The sequence below is a fragment of the Harpegnathos saltator genome, unplaced genomic scaffold (assembly GCF_003227715.2).
Source record: "Harpegnathos saltator strain DR-91 unplaced genomic scaffold, Hsal_v8.6 scaffold467, whole genome shotgun sequence".
Classification (NCBI taxonomy): Eukaryota; Metazoa; Arthropoda; class Insecta; order Hymenoptera; family Formicidae; genus Harpegnathos; species Harpegnathos saltator.
Window position 1 is genome coordinate 994,862 of NW_020230280.1, and position 17,055 is coordinate 1,011,916.

Consider the following 17,055-nt stretch of genomic DNA (forward strand, 5'->3'; position numbering starts at 1 on the left):
AAAAACTACCGCGCGCGTGCGCGCGTCACGTTACAAGATGTTACATAAGCAGGCAGGTAATACGCGGTGCAAAACGCGGTTTCCAGTCAACAACTTCCGTGCTGTCAACGACAGCAATTTCTACACCGGCCGATAAATCAATGATATTGTAATCCGTCATTGCGGAATAACGCGTTCGCAGCGGGAGGGATCGTTTCGCGTGCGCCGCGCCGTCGTGAGCTCGTCGTGAGCTCGTCGTGAGAGCTCGACGATCGTTTCGACGGTCGTTTCGCAGTTATTATTAAAGATGCACTTACGCGCCGAGCACGGTGTAATACTCGAGCGTGAAGTGGTAGTAGCATATCCTGGGCGGCTCGTTTTCGCGGCAGGCACGAGCGCACTCATCCGGTGACGAGAGTGATGGGTTCCGACGCAATTCGGCGGTGGCTCGCTCATTGTAATCGAGGGGTCGCGTCCTCGGCGGCCTTATCGTCACCCCTGGAGTACCGAGGTTGTCGACCCCGCCGAATCCGCTGCGGAACATGTTGCTGCTGATCGGATGGGTCTGCACGAGGCCATGGGCCGTGGGGAAGAAGTTCGCGCTGTTGTCCTGCGGCGTGAAGATGTCTTCGGTTTTCAGGGTGGGGGACCAGAAAGAGGATGAGATTGATTGATCCGCTGCCGTCGATTGATCTACTGTACGTAATGGACAAAGTCCAGGGTGAGAACGGAAGCTCGCGAGAGCCGGTTAGTGCGATACTTGGTTCCCCAAAGCAGTGCGAGCAGTCGAGAAAGGTGCGACGAGGACAATGCGTGAAGCAGCAAAGAGTGTTAATTTGTAAGGCACGTCTCTTGGATCTACAGCGTGTTAGTTCTACATTCTCCAAGCTGCAGGTAACTGTTGGGATTGAATGTCGAGAAGGGGAAGTCTCATGCGCGCAACTTGAGAGAGTTTATAATTATGACATCGCGGTTTTTCAATCTTGCGAAACGGCCGATAATAAAGCTGCTTGTTATTCGTAGGTCCCTGGATACGACTGGCGCGCGATTGTCGTTATTCCGTCGTACCATTATTTCGCCAGCTGGCCAGCTACGAGCCTGATGTCGTAACAGGATCATTACGAGCGTTCGTTTTGCTTCTGCTCCAGCGTCGATCGCGTAGACGCACGACGCGGCAGAAGCGGGACGTTTCAGCTCGTTACGTGTGGTGTATATCATGCCCAACGTAAACCCAATTTCTGTCGATAGGGAGTCGCGCACATAACGAGATCGAGAACTTGGGATCGAATGGTCTCAAGACAGGAATGTGCATGGGACCGTCTAACGACGGTCCTCTTAGCCTTGCAAATGTGGCTCGTAACGGCGCGATGGTCGCACGTTTTGCAGTCGCAGCTTTCAAAAGTGCTCTGCAACATTACCGTTCGCGAAGCGGAAATGATGTTCGAGCGGAGTAGAAAGCCGGGTTGTTCGATTGTTAGCGGTGACCAGACACAGTTAGCGGTAACAAGTACACGCGAAACAAAACGTGAAAGTACGATAATTCGATATGTGTGAAATTTATATGCGTGGCAGATGAAACTGATCGATAGACCGTAACGAGTGGTACAGTTGGAGTAAGAGCGATCAGGAGAACGTCGGCAGTAGGTGTGAGCGATGTGAGAAGGTTGAAATTTAATCACTGAAATATGCTGTGTTATATTTTGACGCAACGCTTTTTGGTTGAAGTAGACGCGCTGCGGCTTTTAAAATAGGCAAAGATGCAATATCTAATTTGCAGAAACAAGGATGAGCAGAAACCGACATGTATATATAATAATAAATTTATAGAACGTGAGCATGTAATAAATTCAAGACAAGTTATTCGAAATAATAAATTTCTCCTTGCAAAATATCATGTAAGAAAAACGTCAGTCCGAATTAGATAACCCATCTGTCGATCGGGAACGAACTGTCGTTGCACAACGATAGAATCGACTCCTATGACACGCGACTCGTCGATCCACATCGGGGGAAAAAACGGAGAAAACCACTCGCGCATTGTAGTCACGTTTGAAGTCAGCAACGGCACGCTACGGTAGAATGCGCTATTAGTAAGGATCAGCCGCGGCCGGCCGAGATTTATCTCACGGGATTTTTCAAGTATGACGTCTAATATTTCATGCTTTATACCGGTTGATCGCAGGCCTCGTTCGTCGATACTCGTAAGTCCACGACGTAGAGGGACGCGATAACGAACACTTAATATCGCATACGGAAGATTTAAGAGGGTTGCACGCTTTCTGGTATTACGTTAGTTCTGATTAAACAATGTTCCGCGAGAGTGAGTTTGTAATTACCTCTGAAATTACACGTTACGTCTTCCAAAATGGTAATTACACGAGGCAGCGGGTATATCTAATTTCTGCGTCGAACGTGCGCGCGCGCGCGCGCGCTTTGTTTTGAATGCAACACGCCCTCGACGTTACATGACATGACTTGTGCGAAAAATCGCGAGGCCCCGGTTAGACGTTGCAAATTTATGACCTTCATTCGTAATAAAAGGGAGGAACGGCAATTACCTATAATTACATGCATGGGGTTCGACGCGATTATTAGCGGAACGCAACATTGTGCCGCTCTTCTGCGCGCCGTGGTGGCACCGACGTCTCCACCCGCTTCTTTTCGCCCGGGCGAAATTATTCCGACCCTTTTGCGAGCTACTTTCTTTCATCGCTACGCGATTTCGCGAAGTGTCTCGTCGAGACACGGTCAACGGAGCAATCGCATGAGATTCTCGTAGTGTTGGCAGCTTTGAATACGTGTATAGTACCCGAGTGCTTTACGAACGACCAAACGAAGACGCGTGTTACGAGATACGACGAAATCTCAGCCGACAAGATTTTCTCGCGGCAACATCAAAATCTCCGTGAGAGAATCGAACGTTTCGGTGAGATATCTTCTCTGGAAAAGTTACATAAATAATTTTTTGTCCCATCGGTCTGCGGCTCTCGCGATTTTTCGCGATGGTCCCCGTTTCTTCCCGATGACATAAACGAGTTGAGTCACTCTGGGTCGTTTCACCCCGCGATTTATTTAACAGCCACTCCGGATGACTTGACGCATTCTGATCCGCGATCGTTCGCATTTCGAGTCCCGCGGAATTGCATCGTAGCCCAAGCGCACGGAGCGCTCGTTAATCTTTTTCTTTTTGCCCTCCTTTTCTTTTCCGTCGGTATCGTTACGTGCTGCACGGGGCCGCCGGGCTGACGTAACGGGCACATTGGCCTACGAATATCCCCGGCGCGGGCGCTCCGTCCGATCGAGTCGGGTCAACGTCGACTTCGCTGGATATATCCAAGTCGCGGAGCGGGCGTTTTCCGGCCGGCAGGTTAGCCGTATCGCCGCCGCAATATCGTTCCGACCGCCGAATGATTTATACTCCGTTGAAAGTCGCGCCGCGCCGCGCCGCGCCGCGCCGCGTTTCGCCACTCGTAATGCCGATTCCGCGAAATTTTTCCACCCGCCGACGAAATAACGACTTATTATAGTCCGCGAGCGCGTAAGTCGCGTCGTTCGCCCGGCACGAACGACGCGAGCATTCTTCGGCGGACAGGATATCGGCCGATCGCGAATACCAACGTTCCTCGCCAACGTTGTGCGGGCAACGTTGTGCGATTCTCGTCGGCTGGCGCCTGGCGTCAAGATTACCGGAAGAATAGCCAGGGAGAATCTCAGTATCGAGAGAGGAGCCCCATTCGAGAGAGTCTTGCGGACTCGGCAGGAATCAACAGGCGGGCGTCCGCGAGGAGAGGCGGCGACGACGATGACAATGAGTCGATGAGGCAATGACGTGTTAGCTCGGTCGCGTCATTCAGAGCGAACGCATAACGACGCCCTCGCCCCCGCGTCGGCGTGTTCATTATGCCGGGCGGGATGAGTGACGACCAGAGACGACTGTTGTCGTAAGACGTCGCCGTAAGCGCGCGCGAGCTCGCGGTTGTGCAAGGATGGGAAAAAAACAATGAATTAAGTAAGACAAAATCGCGCTTTCACGCTGCTGCCCCGGCCGCTCCTTTCGCGCGGCAATTAATCCGTCACACCTGCATTTTTACGCCTGCCGCTCGATTGTTCGACCGGTTTCCGAGCAACTGTGCATCCCGCGCGCAGCCGTAGGCTGCCACGATGCCTTCGCGATTGTCCTTAACGCGTGGCAGGACTCGTGGCAGACTTCTCTCCGGCAGATGGAGACATTTTCCGGCCGCTTGCGAACGCTACGAAAGGGAAGTCCAGGACTCGATTTCTTACTTAAGGATACAACGGCCATGGCGGGGGGGGGGGGGGGGGGAGGTGGTCGAGGGTTCTTCAAGCTTCCGCACGCTCGCGCTCGACATCGTCCTGTCAGAAACGTCGGTCGTAAGTGGAGTAAGTATCGGAGCCAGGACGTGTCGGCGAGTCGCGGAACCGCGAAGCACTTTCTTTGCGGAGCAACGCAGACGTCGACGTTTCTGTCGAAAGATCGGACAAGCCGAACCTCGGCGTGAAGAACTCACTTTCAGCGAGATCATTATGCCGGTTCCATTCCAAAGCGAGTTTCTGTAAAAACAGGAACTGTCGGCCAGTTCGCGTGTAATTTTACAAAACGAATGCGCGATACCGCTCGGCGAGATGCACGCGCAAGCATAACCGCATGAAACCGCAGCATAACGTGTAATTTACACAAGCTTCTTTCGCCGCGCGTATATTTCACTGTGTATTGGCTCGATTGTTCCTTTTCGTCCGTTTCTTTGCTTTTCTTTATATTTTCGCCGCGAAGGAGGAGGAGGAGGAGGAGGCGGTAAAAACGACCGCGAGAATGTGATGGCAATCGGTGAAAACACTCGGAGAAAATCCATTGAGTTCGAGAAACGATTGAAGGATAAAATATCGCGTCTCCTCCCGATATTGTCTATCGCGCCGATTCTCCTCCCCCGCATTCTGCCGGAAAAACGCGAATCCTCCTCTCTATTTTATTCCCTTCCGCAATATCTATAAACCATGAAGAGATCACGTAGATTCTATCGAGTTTCGACTGTTGAAAGATTCAAGAGGCAACTCGATCGTGTCTTCCTAAAATAATTCTTCCTGCTTTTTCCAACATTCGTGGTGTCCTTACGTTTTTAAATTTTTCTAAACTTTCCGTCAACACACAAGTTCATTATCATCCCTGTCTTAACTATTCCTTTCATCTAATATATTCGAGGCACTTAGCTTCCCTGCCGACAGGAGGCATTAACCGCGTTTGAAGAACGAAACAGCCTTTCAGCATCCGAGCGGAAGCTCATTTTCGATCGCTGCATTCGCACGCAATCGCGCGTGCCTGGCAGGCCGCGCTTTCTTCGAGATCACTCCGCGATTCTCCGCCTTTCTTTCACGCAGCTCGACACGCGCATTAATAATGCGCATTTTCATAGCAGGCAGGTATGATTAAGTTCGTGCCTGCAGCAGGATCATTCGGAGACGTCAGTCCCTCGCCCCCCGTTAATTACGTTGACGTCTCACTTGACTGGACAGAAACGCCTCTCTCGGCAAACTCAATTTCAATGCACTTCTTCACGGATCCAGCGATTCCGGTTGTTTCTCCCGCTTTTTCTTCTTTCACTTTTAAGTCTCTTCTCGCAACCGGCAACCTCGCAACGAAAGCCGAACTGACTTTTCCGCGTCGGGGGAACGACACGTGCGTTCGACAAGTTTAGACGCAAGTACGGAACGAGTTGCCCGTGACGTAAAGAAACGACGAGATACGGCAGGAATCACAGATGAATGTGCTCCGATCATAGACATAGGAATATAGGGAGAGAGCATAAGCCCGTAAGATAGGCGAGAGTAGTTGTGCTGAAATGCGGGAGGCGACTGTGCCGAAGTTTCATTGGCTACAATAGCGCGCATATTCAAATACGTGCACTATTTGGAATATGTGATGGAAGATTTAAAATATCGGTCCATAAATTGCGGCTGGTATTACTTTTTGGAACGCTAAACATAAATATTTATATTATATTAAAAAAACTTTTTAAAAATTGAATACTATTATTTTACAGTACATGCAATTTTATACCTGTGAAATGTAATTTTTCGATTTTTGTCCACGTTGCTGGTTTTTCTCCAATTTTGGCTATCGGACCTTCTCGCACTTCTTGCACTTTGGAACACAACACTGTGCACCATTCTATTATTTGTATTTATCTTTTCTTATGCGACACCGACACGAGTTACACTGGCAGTATTATTTTGCGGAGGTTATGCATGTGTCTTTTTTTTTTCATAATTTCACTCACACACAACTTCATACACATCTATGTGTGTATCAAATACTTGCACACGGCACAACCAATTAGATTTAGGCACAGTTTACCTCGTCGCACCGTCCCGCAATGGTTATCCCTCCGCAACTCTATGCTCTGTCCCTATATTCCTATGCCTATGGCTCCGATCTGGCTGGTATTCTCCGCGGAACGATAGGACCTTTTATCGACTGCTAGCGCGGGAGCGTCGTTGCCCGCTATAAAATCAGAAGCGACGGTCGAAGTGAGCATAACTAACTGTCGGCGATTAATGTAACTAAATGTCAAGCAAGACACACGTAGAATGCGCGATATCGCGACGAGAAGAAGCGCGCAGCATATCGGGTGTTCGCGTAAGAGGATGTCAGTTTCTCATGAGCCAAGTGCACTTTGTGATCGCCGTTGAACGAGAGAAACGGCAGGCGTCGAATTAGACGCCGAAGAGGAGACCGCGCGCAGCTTTTTCTCATCCTTTTACTTTCGTTCCGATATTTTTCGCGCGACGGTATTTTCAGCAAGTTATGGCTAGCTAAACTCTTACTAGGTGCGCAACTAAATTTCCGGGTTTCACACATGGATGGCGCTAACGACACATGTAGTCGACATACATGTCTGAAGTTGTGTTTTTTTATAGCTTGGACATCTGTTAACAATAACCAGTTATAATACCAACACATATCGCAACGCAAAAATATTTTTTCTAACAACGAAGATGTCGAGTTTTGTGCCAAATAAACAGCATTTGCAGGAAGCTTTGCATTTCTGCTTTAACTTGACAAAAAAGTGCAGCTGAAGCGCGTCGTTTGCTTGAGGAGGCCTACGGCGACATCATGCACCATCGAAAACTACCTGTGAAGATTGGTTTAAACACTTCAGAAGTCGCGATTTCAACACTCAGGACAGGGAGCGCTCCGGAAGACCAAAAACAAGCCGGAGGACGCCGATCTGCAAGCGTTATTGGATGAAGATGATACGCAAACACAAGATCAACTTGCGGAGGCATTAAACATGACTCGCCAAGGTATTTCCAAACGTTTACACGCCATGGGAAAAATTCAAAAGGAAGGAAAATGGGTGCCGCATGAGTTGACTGCGAGACAGATGGAAAATCGAAGAGCCACTTCCGAAATTTTGCTTTTGCGGCATGAAAGAAAGAGTTTCCTGCATCGAATTGTTATTGGCGGTGAGAAGTGGATATATTTCGAGAATCTCAAACGCAAAAAATCGTGGCTTTCATCCGGCGAAGCATCAACATCGGCGGCACGGCCAAATCGCTTCGGAAAGAAGACAATGCTCTGCGTTTGGTGGGACCAGAAAGGAATCGTGTACTATGAGCTGCTGAAAAGAAGTCGGGCGAAACTGTCAATGGGCATCGCTACCGACAACAGCTGATCAATTTGAACCATGCATTGCTCGAAAAACGGCCAGAATGGGACACGAGACGACACGAACGAGTGATATTGAACACCATCAAAACGCTGAAATGGGATCTGCTACCGCACCCACCGTATTCGCCAAACCTGGCCCCTTCCGATTATCACTTGTTCCGGGCGATGGCCCGGACATGACTTGGCTGGGCAACACTTGGCCAATTTCGAACAAGTGCAAAATTGGTTGGATGAATGACTTCGGTCTAAAGACGTCGTTTTATCGTCGCGGTATTCACGTATTGCCAGAGAGATGGCAAAAATCTGTAGCTAGCGAGGGACGAATAAATCATTTTTTGTATTTTTCTTGAAATTTTCCACTTTTCATTGATCAAAAAAACTTAGTTGCGCACCTAGTATAACAGGCGGAGGCAAAGAAACACGAAAACGGTTAGGTTCTACGTTTACGAGCGAAGAACAAAACACGCGAGGAAGTGAGAGCGAGATCCGAGAAGTTACGTGATAAAAATGCACTTTCGTTTCGAGCGGTTAAACGCTCGCGTGCCGAATCACGAGAGACAAGGATCTTGCGCGGGCCTCTGTCTCATTAATATCTCGGAAATATTGATTCGGCGCATTAGCGGGCACGAAAGTGTGAAACAATCAACGCGCGCGCTCGCTTCCGACTTGCGATATTGCGCGCTTGCAAGTGGCAAAACGCGAGTGAGAAAAATCTCAGTATTATCCGCCGCACGGGAGGATCGCGCGTTTTCTTCTCACCACGTATGCACGTCGTTATTGATATTTACCGTGGGAGTTGCTGGGCCGTGATTGCACCGCGACTCGTCTTGTGAAAGTTCAAATAAAAGGCCAGCAGTCGGTTCATGACGCGACGGTATCGAGCCGGGTACGTTTAATGTCGCATCTCGATCACAGCTCTCCGTCCTCGTTTCGTCATCATCAAGAATGTCAAAGGACACTCGGGCGAAATCACCTTAGCAATTATATAATCCGCGATGTGTTTCACCCGGACTAAGGAATTTAGTTTAGTCTCTCCTAACCGCTTACTCATTCCGGAGACTCCTCTCGCTCCCCCTCACAAGAATTCACAACAACATAACGCGTTTGTAACGCTCGAAAATACGGTGCGCACAATTTCTGCGATACATTTGCCCAGAAGACGCCGAGATATTTCTAGATGCGAGATACATTTCTCGGAAGAAAAACTTCCATTTTTCCGCAGACCTACAAATTCGAATGGAAACGCGGTCGTCTTGAAGACGCTTACCCGCTACGAAGGCCCGGTAACGAAGAATGCAAATCCTCGACAATCGTATTTCGAAACGCCGGAAGTGAGAAGCGAATTCACGTCGGGCTTTCCTACCGCGGAATCCATTCGCGGCTGGCTGACGAGCTGCTCAGCCGAGGCATAGGCCGCAGGCACAGAGCGCAGATGGAAAGTGCGATGATCCCCGCTCGCAAACTTGGCCTTGTCCTTGCCCCCGTCTCATCTTACGGCACAGCTCGAAGCCGTTGCTCTCCCGTGCGGTATTGTGCAAACGCGATCGCGGCAGGGAAACGGAAAAAGAGAGTAACGTCGACGTCGTCGCAAGGGGAGCGGTCGCGTCAAGATTGGCGGGTAATGACGGCACGTAAACGCCGCTTCGATTGCGCTAATGGACGTAATAACGACAGCTTGCTCGGCAAATCGAGGGTGGGTCTTCCAGCGCGGCATGGCAGCGCGCCAGCTACGCCTCAAATTGCAAGCCGCGCGAACGCGCACGAAAGTCCGCGGCCGCGGCCACGTGTGCGCCGAGAGAAGAGAAATTATCTCGACGGGCGTATTCATCATTAGTGTACGCCAATTTCGAGTTCGAATCGGCGCGTTACTGAAAGTACATGCGGGAAAACGAATGTGTGTTTCTCCCATTAAAGCGGACTCGCGTGGCGGCGGGTGTGACCGGAGAAACGCGTCTCTCCGCGAACGCGATTGCCGTGTCGAGCGACGCGCGACGTGACGCGCGAGTTTCGCTGCGATTCCGCCAGCGGCCAAAAATGCCTCGACCGCGACTAGACGGTTGATGAAGAGACGGCCGTGTGACTGGTGGACGACTCGATTTAGAGCCTCGAAAGTTTCGCAGCGCTAGAAAACCTGTTGCACGCTTGACAGAGAGAAAGAGAGAGAGAGAGAGAGAGAGAGAGAGAGAGAGAGAGAGACGGTCTCACCGACCTATTTTTCATATTGACCCGTTTACGCGCTCCTCCGAGTTGAAGAAGAAAGAAAAAAGAAAGAGCGCGGCTTATAGCATTTTTGTTCATTCCGTTCATCAATCTTCAGGGGGGTCGACACTTTGATTCCACGTGATTCATCTTGCGCACGAGAATAAAGTTGTTGCGGCTTACGCGCGAGCGTACGGCAAAAGCGAGCGATCTGCGGAAGACTAATCTCGAGATAGCGCGGTTACCGGGCAATTAAGCGATAATTAATACCAAGCATCGCGCGCGGGGTCGACTTTTCTCGCTCGATCCTCGTCGTCGTTTGTAAAGATCCTAACCCGCGATTGCGCTAGCCGCGGGCGAGCACTTGCTTTCATAGCGCCTCCGCGCGGCGCTAATAAGACGATCGCGAGCCACTTAAATAAATGATTCGCCTGAACGATCGTTGCGAGAGAAAGGCTTGCTTATCTTCTTCCTCCGTAGTTTCTGAACCGCCGCGGCCGCCGGAAGTGCTCGCAAGAATAAATATCAAGGCCGATATCGTCCGGAATCGTCCTATTAATTCTTAGCGCAAATACCGCCGACGAGTTTCTCCCGACTTCTCCTCCAGGAGCCGCGATTTGCGTTCGCACTTTCGTTAGCGATCGCGGCGTGAAATTGCGGCTCCACCCCCCCCCCCGGCCGACCGACATATCGCCGCGGTGTGGAGGAGGAATAGATAAGTTTCTTTTGCACCGACCGACCGATCGACCGACCGACCGACCGACCGACCGACCGACCGACCGACCGACCGACCGACCGACCGGCCGGCCGGCCGGCCGCCTCGCACGGTAGTTCACGCATTATAATTTTCGCGGTACCGTGATTATCGCGCGGTACCGCTCGCCTAGCGATATATAGATTGCGATCGTAAATTATTCCCCCGCGACTTTCCCTTCTGCCGACGAGCGACGGTGTTTCTAATAATGTCCGTCGTTATCGCAGCCGATCGCAAGCCCCGCGGCGCTTCTGCGTCGTCTTCTTCCGTCGCTTCTTCAATGAACGAACACCGCGTTCGCGGTGGTCCTGATAATTATCGCGAATTTTCAAATTATCGTCGGACAATAATGGCGATTAAGCAGCCCCTCTCATTTCGGCGGGAGATAACGGGGGGAGTAGTCGGCTGTCGCGCGATCGAGAGATAAATTCGTGCTTTGGACGGCGATAAGCTCCGTGCTTAGCTGGTAGATGAGCCGCGCTGCGGTCCAGAAAGAGTCGAGCGCGCGTATTGACGCAGTTTTTGCCTCGCATCTATCGGACAGAGTGACTCGACAATTTCAACCAACGCAGCGAGTTGAGGTCGTAGCTCGCGTTTGTGCGTTTGTGCGCGAGGTAGACTAAAGAACTGTTATATTCCGTTTTGTTGAGTGAAACGATTTGACGTACGAGTAGATGAAAGAATGAATTTTCGCGCAAGTACGTACAGTGAAACAACGCCAGTTGGAGTTGTATCGTAATTCGAGGGTCTACACACGGGAGTCTACATCGCCGGCTATTCCTCAATGTGCGTCTAGCCTTAATCTTGAGTTCGATCTTGAGGCCGACCTTCGCTTTTGCATGCTCGGCCGCAATGTAGAAAAAGCAGCGCAGTACACTCCCGCAGTAGTCGGAGTTTCGGTCAGTCATGGACGTGAAATTTGCTCAACGATTTTAATGCAATCGCGCCGGCGGTGTGCGAAATGTAATAGCGAAATAATTTGATCGCAATAAGGATAAGCCGCGAATCATTACGTTAAGGTCTCTCTTACTCGGTATTAGGATCACCGGCGAAAGTGAGGCTTTAGTCGTTGTAATAATGCGTACACGGCACGCGGCGAATTATAACGGGCAGGCTCGATTAATCAGGTTACATCGTTATCGTCCGATTCTTCATGTCTCATTTATCTCTATTAATTGCCCAACGATACACCGAGAGGCGCGCTCGGCTTTCTAAAAGCGCGTTTCGATCCGCGCGCCGGGTAATATCTGCTTAAACATTCGTATCCTCTCACGCGAATCGTCCTGTCGCATCCTCGACACCTCTCACGGGGCATCTGACGAATCTCCGCGGACTCGGGAAATCGACCAGGAAATACACCGGAATGGACGAAACCTCGCAAACTAACCGCTTCGCATGAAGCGACTCCCCGTCGATGCCACAGCTCCACAAAAAAAAACAAGCGATCGATGCCTAAAATCGGACAAGTATATTCTTATTTTTGATCCGCTGAATCCGCTGAATCCGAATCCGAGGTCAGAATTGGACAATTGCTAGCTTTATCGTCCCTAACCTCAAAAAACTGATCATAACTTCACTTGATAAAATTAAGCTGTATATAGTTGAATTCAGCTTAAAAAATGCTACAATTCTTGTCGTTACAAAAATTTTCAATTTGCAAAAATAAAGATGGTGGAAGGGGGATATAAAAAAATATAATATTTTTAAGAAACTAACTACACAGTTGTAAGGAGCGTAAAAAAACCATACAACTTTTATCTGAATCTTCTTTTTTTGTATCTTTTATAGTTTTTGAAATATACTCTCTGAAAACCAGGTATACCGATATACCTCGTAAGGGTGATTTTAACCTCTAAATATGAAATTGGGCACGTATAAAAAAATACGTGTCTCTTTTAGCTCCACAACATATAATATATATATTAAAAATAAACTAAAAATAAGAGACATGTATATTTTTATAAAAATTTTTTTATACGTGCCCAATTTCATATTTAGGGGTTAAAATCACCCTTGCAAGGGATATCGGTATATATCTGGTTTTCAGAGAGTATATCTCAAAAACTATAAAAGATACGAAAAAATGTTTCAGATAAAAGTTGTATGGTTTTTGACGCTTCTTACAACTGTGTGGTTAGATTTCTTAAAACTATTATCTTTTTTTATATCCCCCTCCCACCGTCTTTATTTTTGCAAATTGAAAATTTTTGTAACGACAAGAATTGTAGCATTTTTTAAGCTGAATTCAACTATATACAGCTTAATTTTATCAAGTGAAGTTGTGATCAGTTTTTTGAGGTTAAGGACGATAAAGCAATTGTCCAATTCTGGCTTCGGATTCGGGGATTCAGCGGATCAAAATACAGACTAAGAATATACTTGTCCGGTTTTAGGCACCGATCACTTGTTTTTTTTGTGGGGCTGTGTAATCGATCAGACGAATTCGACTCGCACGCGTTGCACGAAAGCAACCCAATATTTTGCCACGTCCGATGCGATGCATAGTAATTACACGTTTTCACCGGACTGTGCGAGGGTGTCCGTCCGGTGTTCTCACAATGCCGCGATCTTGATATTGGCAACACGGGCATAGGTTACGGAGGATGTATCTCTATTCGCCGATCGATATGCGCGCGCGGCGAGTACTTTGAGTAACCGGGCTTGTGCCGTAACTTTCTTACGCGGCCCGTAGAGAGACGCGCGGTAATTGCCACGTAGGATCACGTCACGCTCGCAGACTCGACGAGCGCCTTCCAGCAGTCTCGCGAAGGTCTTGGTCCGCGGATACCGTTGCATCGCGATTGCTAAGTAGAGGTGCACGCGCCGCGGGTTGCAGCGTTCGATCGCGCGACTCATGTATCCTCCTCTCTCTCTCTCTCTCTCTCTCTCTCTCTCTCTCTCTCTCTCTCTCTCTCTCTCTCTCTCTCTCTCTCTCGTCGGGCGTCTTTATTGCCGACGTATCGGTGCAGCCGGCCAATTAGTGTCAGAAAGCGCACGAAAGCGTTACAAAAGCTAAACTTAATGGACCGTCACTGCGTATGACGCTGCTCCTTCGTGGGATCAGGGATACGTCGCTGCTTCCTTCTTCTTTTCGCCTATCGGAGAAAAACATTGGAGAAAATTTGTCGGATTTCTCGCTGTATTTCTCCCATTGGTGACAATGGACGAAACACGTATCACGCTCGATCCAAATATTCGTCATCGTTATCCGTCACTCTCTGCTATCTTTTAGACGATCGTCCTAATTTCGTGTCTGCGAGGTGACTCGTCGTTGGAGCGAACGGAATCGCTGGAGGATCCGACCAACTTCTGCGAGGTCTTGGTATAATGAGAGAAACGTCAAATCGGAGAAATTATTCTAATATTTGAAATGTAACAACGACGCAAGAGTCGCGTCTGAATTTGCACTTCATTCGACGGATCTCCGGACGGAGATCTTCGATATCGCGTAATAGGTAACTTTGCGAGAATCTATTCTTTACTTCGTACCGAGTTTGCCAAATAATTTCACACCCGATGCTCGCGCACAGCACGGTCAGCAAGCATTTAGCTTGCCTCGCGCCAGGAAGAACCGTGATTAGGTGCCTGTTTGCTTACTGTATTAAACGATAGGCAGGCGTACAACAGCGTTTTGCCTACGAGCCTTTACGGCGGTGCCTTTTATAAATGAATAATGAGCCACGTTAAAAGTATCTAATTATAAAGAAGCAACCGCTATTTCCATATTAACGAATAGGAATGCACTCGTGCGTCATAATCACCGCGGCCACTGCTGCGCCAAACGGTTTCTACTCGTAAAGTGCAAGACGCAAAATATTCCCGGGGATTATTTCTCAGGGTTCAACGAGCCGTGTGTGTATGATTCATGAAATTCTATCTTTGTATTAATTCACGTCGCTTGACAGTCTCGGTGACGCTTAAATACTCGGAATATAAGTTGGTCTTTGTTTGAGTCACGATATAACGCACGTAATAACAGCGACGAGACAAAAATTAAAATAATGTAATTTTTATATTAGCATTGAAAGAAAGCAGGTTAATAAGACATGAATTTATTTTCGCGACTGTGAGAATTATATGAGCACTCGCGCGAAACGGGCGGGAGTATCTAGGACGATCTATTATCGCTATATCGTTGCTATTAACCGCCATTAAATTCGCACCTTGCTCCAAGTCGGGAGTGTGAACGTTATCAGTTATCGCGACGAGAAAGTATCGATTACGATTCCGTAGAACTATAATCTACTGCTAATACCACTCATTGTCGACATTTTGCTTTTTCCGTGCGCGCTGTGTTTCTCCTTGGCCTACATCGCAAAATTTCTTTTCACGAAGATTTCGATTAGCCCTGCCTCTCATTTAACTTGTACAATACTCTAATGCTCTTGAGCAGACTTCAACGAATATTTTGCTCAAGACTTACATGCTAAAGCATACCGATAAGCTGCATAAGTTGACAGAGTTCTGTCAAAATCGACAACCGATTTTTGTAAGAAAAGTTCCGTCAGTCAAGAAATACGAGAATCTTTTCATCATAAAGATAAAATAAACTGTTATGTGATGTATGTAATATAGTAATGTGTATAACAATTAATTAACGATATATAATCAATTATATATACACGTTTCAGCTATTTTTATCGAGCTACCACGTTATCGTCGCTATCGTCGGTTCACAAGCAATTTCGGAAAAAAGTCAACAGAATATTGATTATTGTGAGCCGTCTCGAGTTAAAGCGCTAAAGACGTCTTGAACTTTGTATCCTTCCGGAGCATACCTCCCTGAAAGATATTCGAGTTATGTGATTTTATCGGCTCTAGGTTCTCCGAGCGATGTCTGGATTATACATCCCGTAATGGCATAGTTACGATGCGTCTGGGTCATTGCCATCTGTCGGAAAAGAGAGCTCGCTCCTTTCTCCTCTCAATATTTCCCCCTTTGAGGTCTGCCCGCGCGCCGCGGCGAAATGAGCGTCCGCTCGCGATCGTTTGCGGTTTGTTTCCGCGAAATTACGCGTCCGGCGCGGCGGCCCGCCGGCGTGACGAGAGGCGTAGCCACGGTAAAGCTCCCTGCGATTATTACGGCGAATTATATGTACGTAGCTTTACGTTCCGCCGCGTCATTTGGCAGTCTGAAACAGTTCGCCGTAGCGCCACACCACCGAGAGACGTTATCCAACGCGACGCCGAGTTATGCAAAGCCAAACGGAGGAGAAGTTCGTAATTCTATAACGGCTGTTACATTGTCTCGGTAAGACATTATGTAACGGGAATTGCGCCGAGAACGAGAAATTGCGCGGAGTTGGCGATTATCGGCGCCGCCAGTGGGGAATTCTTTCTAGACAAACGCGCGAACAACGTGCCCGCTTTTTTTTAATTACACCCCGGACGAGCGCGATTGAGATCGTCTTGTCAATCGTTCGGCCGTTGAAAGCTGTGGATTTTCGTTTGATGGACACGCTACGCCGAAAATCTGAATCGAGAACGATCGTTCCTCTCCCTTCCCCTACCATTCCGTTTCGCCGGAAGCCAGTCAAGTGTTTCTCAGTTGTTCTTGCACCTGTTTTTCTTCTTTCTTCTTTCCTTTCTTTTGAAACGGGCGCTATAAATAAAGCCGTCTCGACACTCACGCAGGGTGTATCAGCACTTTTGAAGCACCGCCGCTTCTTGTCGGCGAGTGAAAGAAAGCGAGGATGAAAGCGATCTTCCCGGAAATGTGGCCCAACCGGCGTTATCGATTTTGGGTCATGCGAAATTGCGAGGTGCAGGCAGCCGTTCATTTTCACTGCGTCACTCTCTCAGTCGTACGACATTTCTGCAGTTTGTTTTATCCGACCGGTTGTAATCCGACGCTACGGCTTTATGCAAATGTCACTCCGGGAGGCGGTATGCGGACGTCTTGTTGCGCGCGGCACGCAGGTTAAAAAGAAAGTTCCGATCGTGTTCATGCGATATGGAAATGTGTTGTATGCAAATCGAATTATTGCAAGGAACTTGATCATCCCTCCTATCGCGAGACAAATTCCGCGCCACAATGTCGGCCGCATCTCGCTCTATCAGTCGGCTAATGAGATTAACTGCAGAGTATTAAGCGCATCCCATCTCCCCATTTATCACCAGCCAGTTTCTCGCGGGAAATCACGCAGCTCGAGCGGCGTGCCGTCAAAATATTAATTTATTTATTTACGGGATCTTCCACTGTAGTATAGCGATGAAGTGGGCGATTCGATTTTCCGAAAATTAATCCTTTCCCTCCAAAGGTCGATTCTTTCCTGTTCCTGTTTTGGTTCAACAAATCGATTTTTTTCCCATTCACTCCAATTGAATTCCACCATTAAACGACACTGCATTGCAAAATAAGTATATTATTAACGTAAATTAACATTTAATTCTCTACCGGAGGATTTGTACAAAAATTGGACAGAAAAGAATCGAC

General features: G+C 48.3%; 1 protein-coding gene across 3 annotated transcripts in view; it reads right to left on the minus strand.

The window, feature by feature from the left end:
• LOC105184999 (laccase-5) overlaps positions 1-17,055 on the minus strand; it is a 55,100-nt gene that overhangs the window by 8,457 nt on the left and 29,588 nt on the right. The window contains exon 2 of one of the 3 annotated variants that reach the window (XM_011144181.3): positions 297-606. In XM_011144181.3, coding sequence (XP_011142483.1) covers positions 297-606 — 310 coding nt within the window. Of the gene's footprint in view, positions 1-296; positions 676-17,055 lie in introns of all 3 variants that reach the window. The other 2 variants (XM_011144180.3, XM_011144179.3) reach the window with 2 other exon arrangements.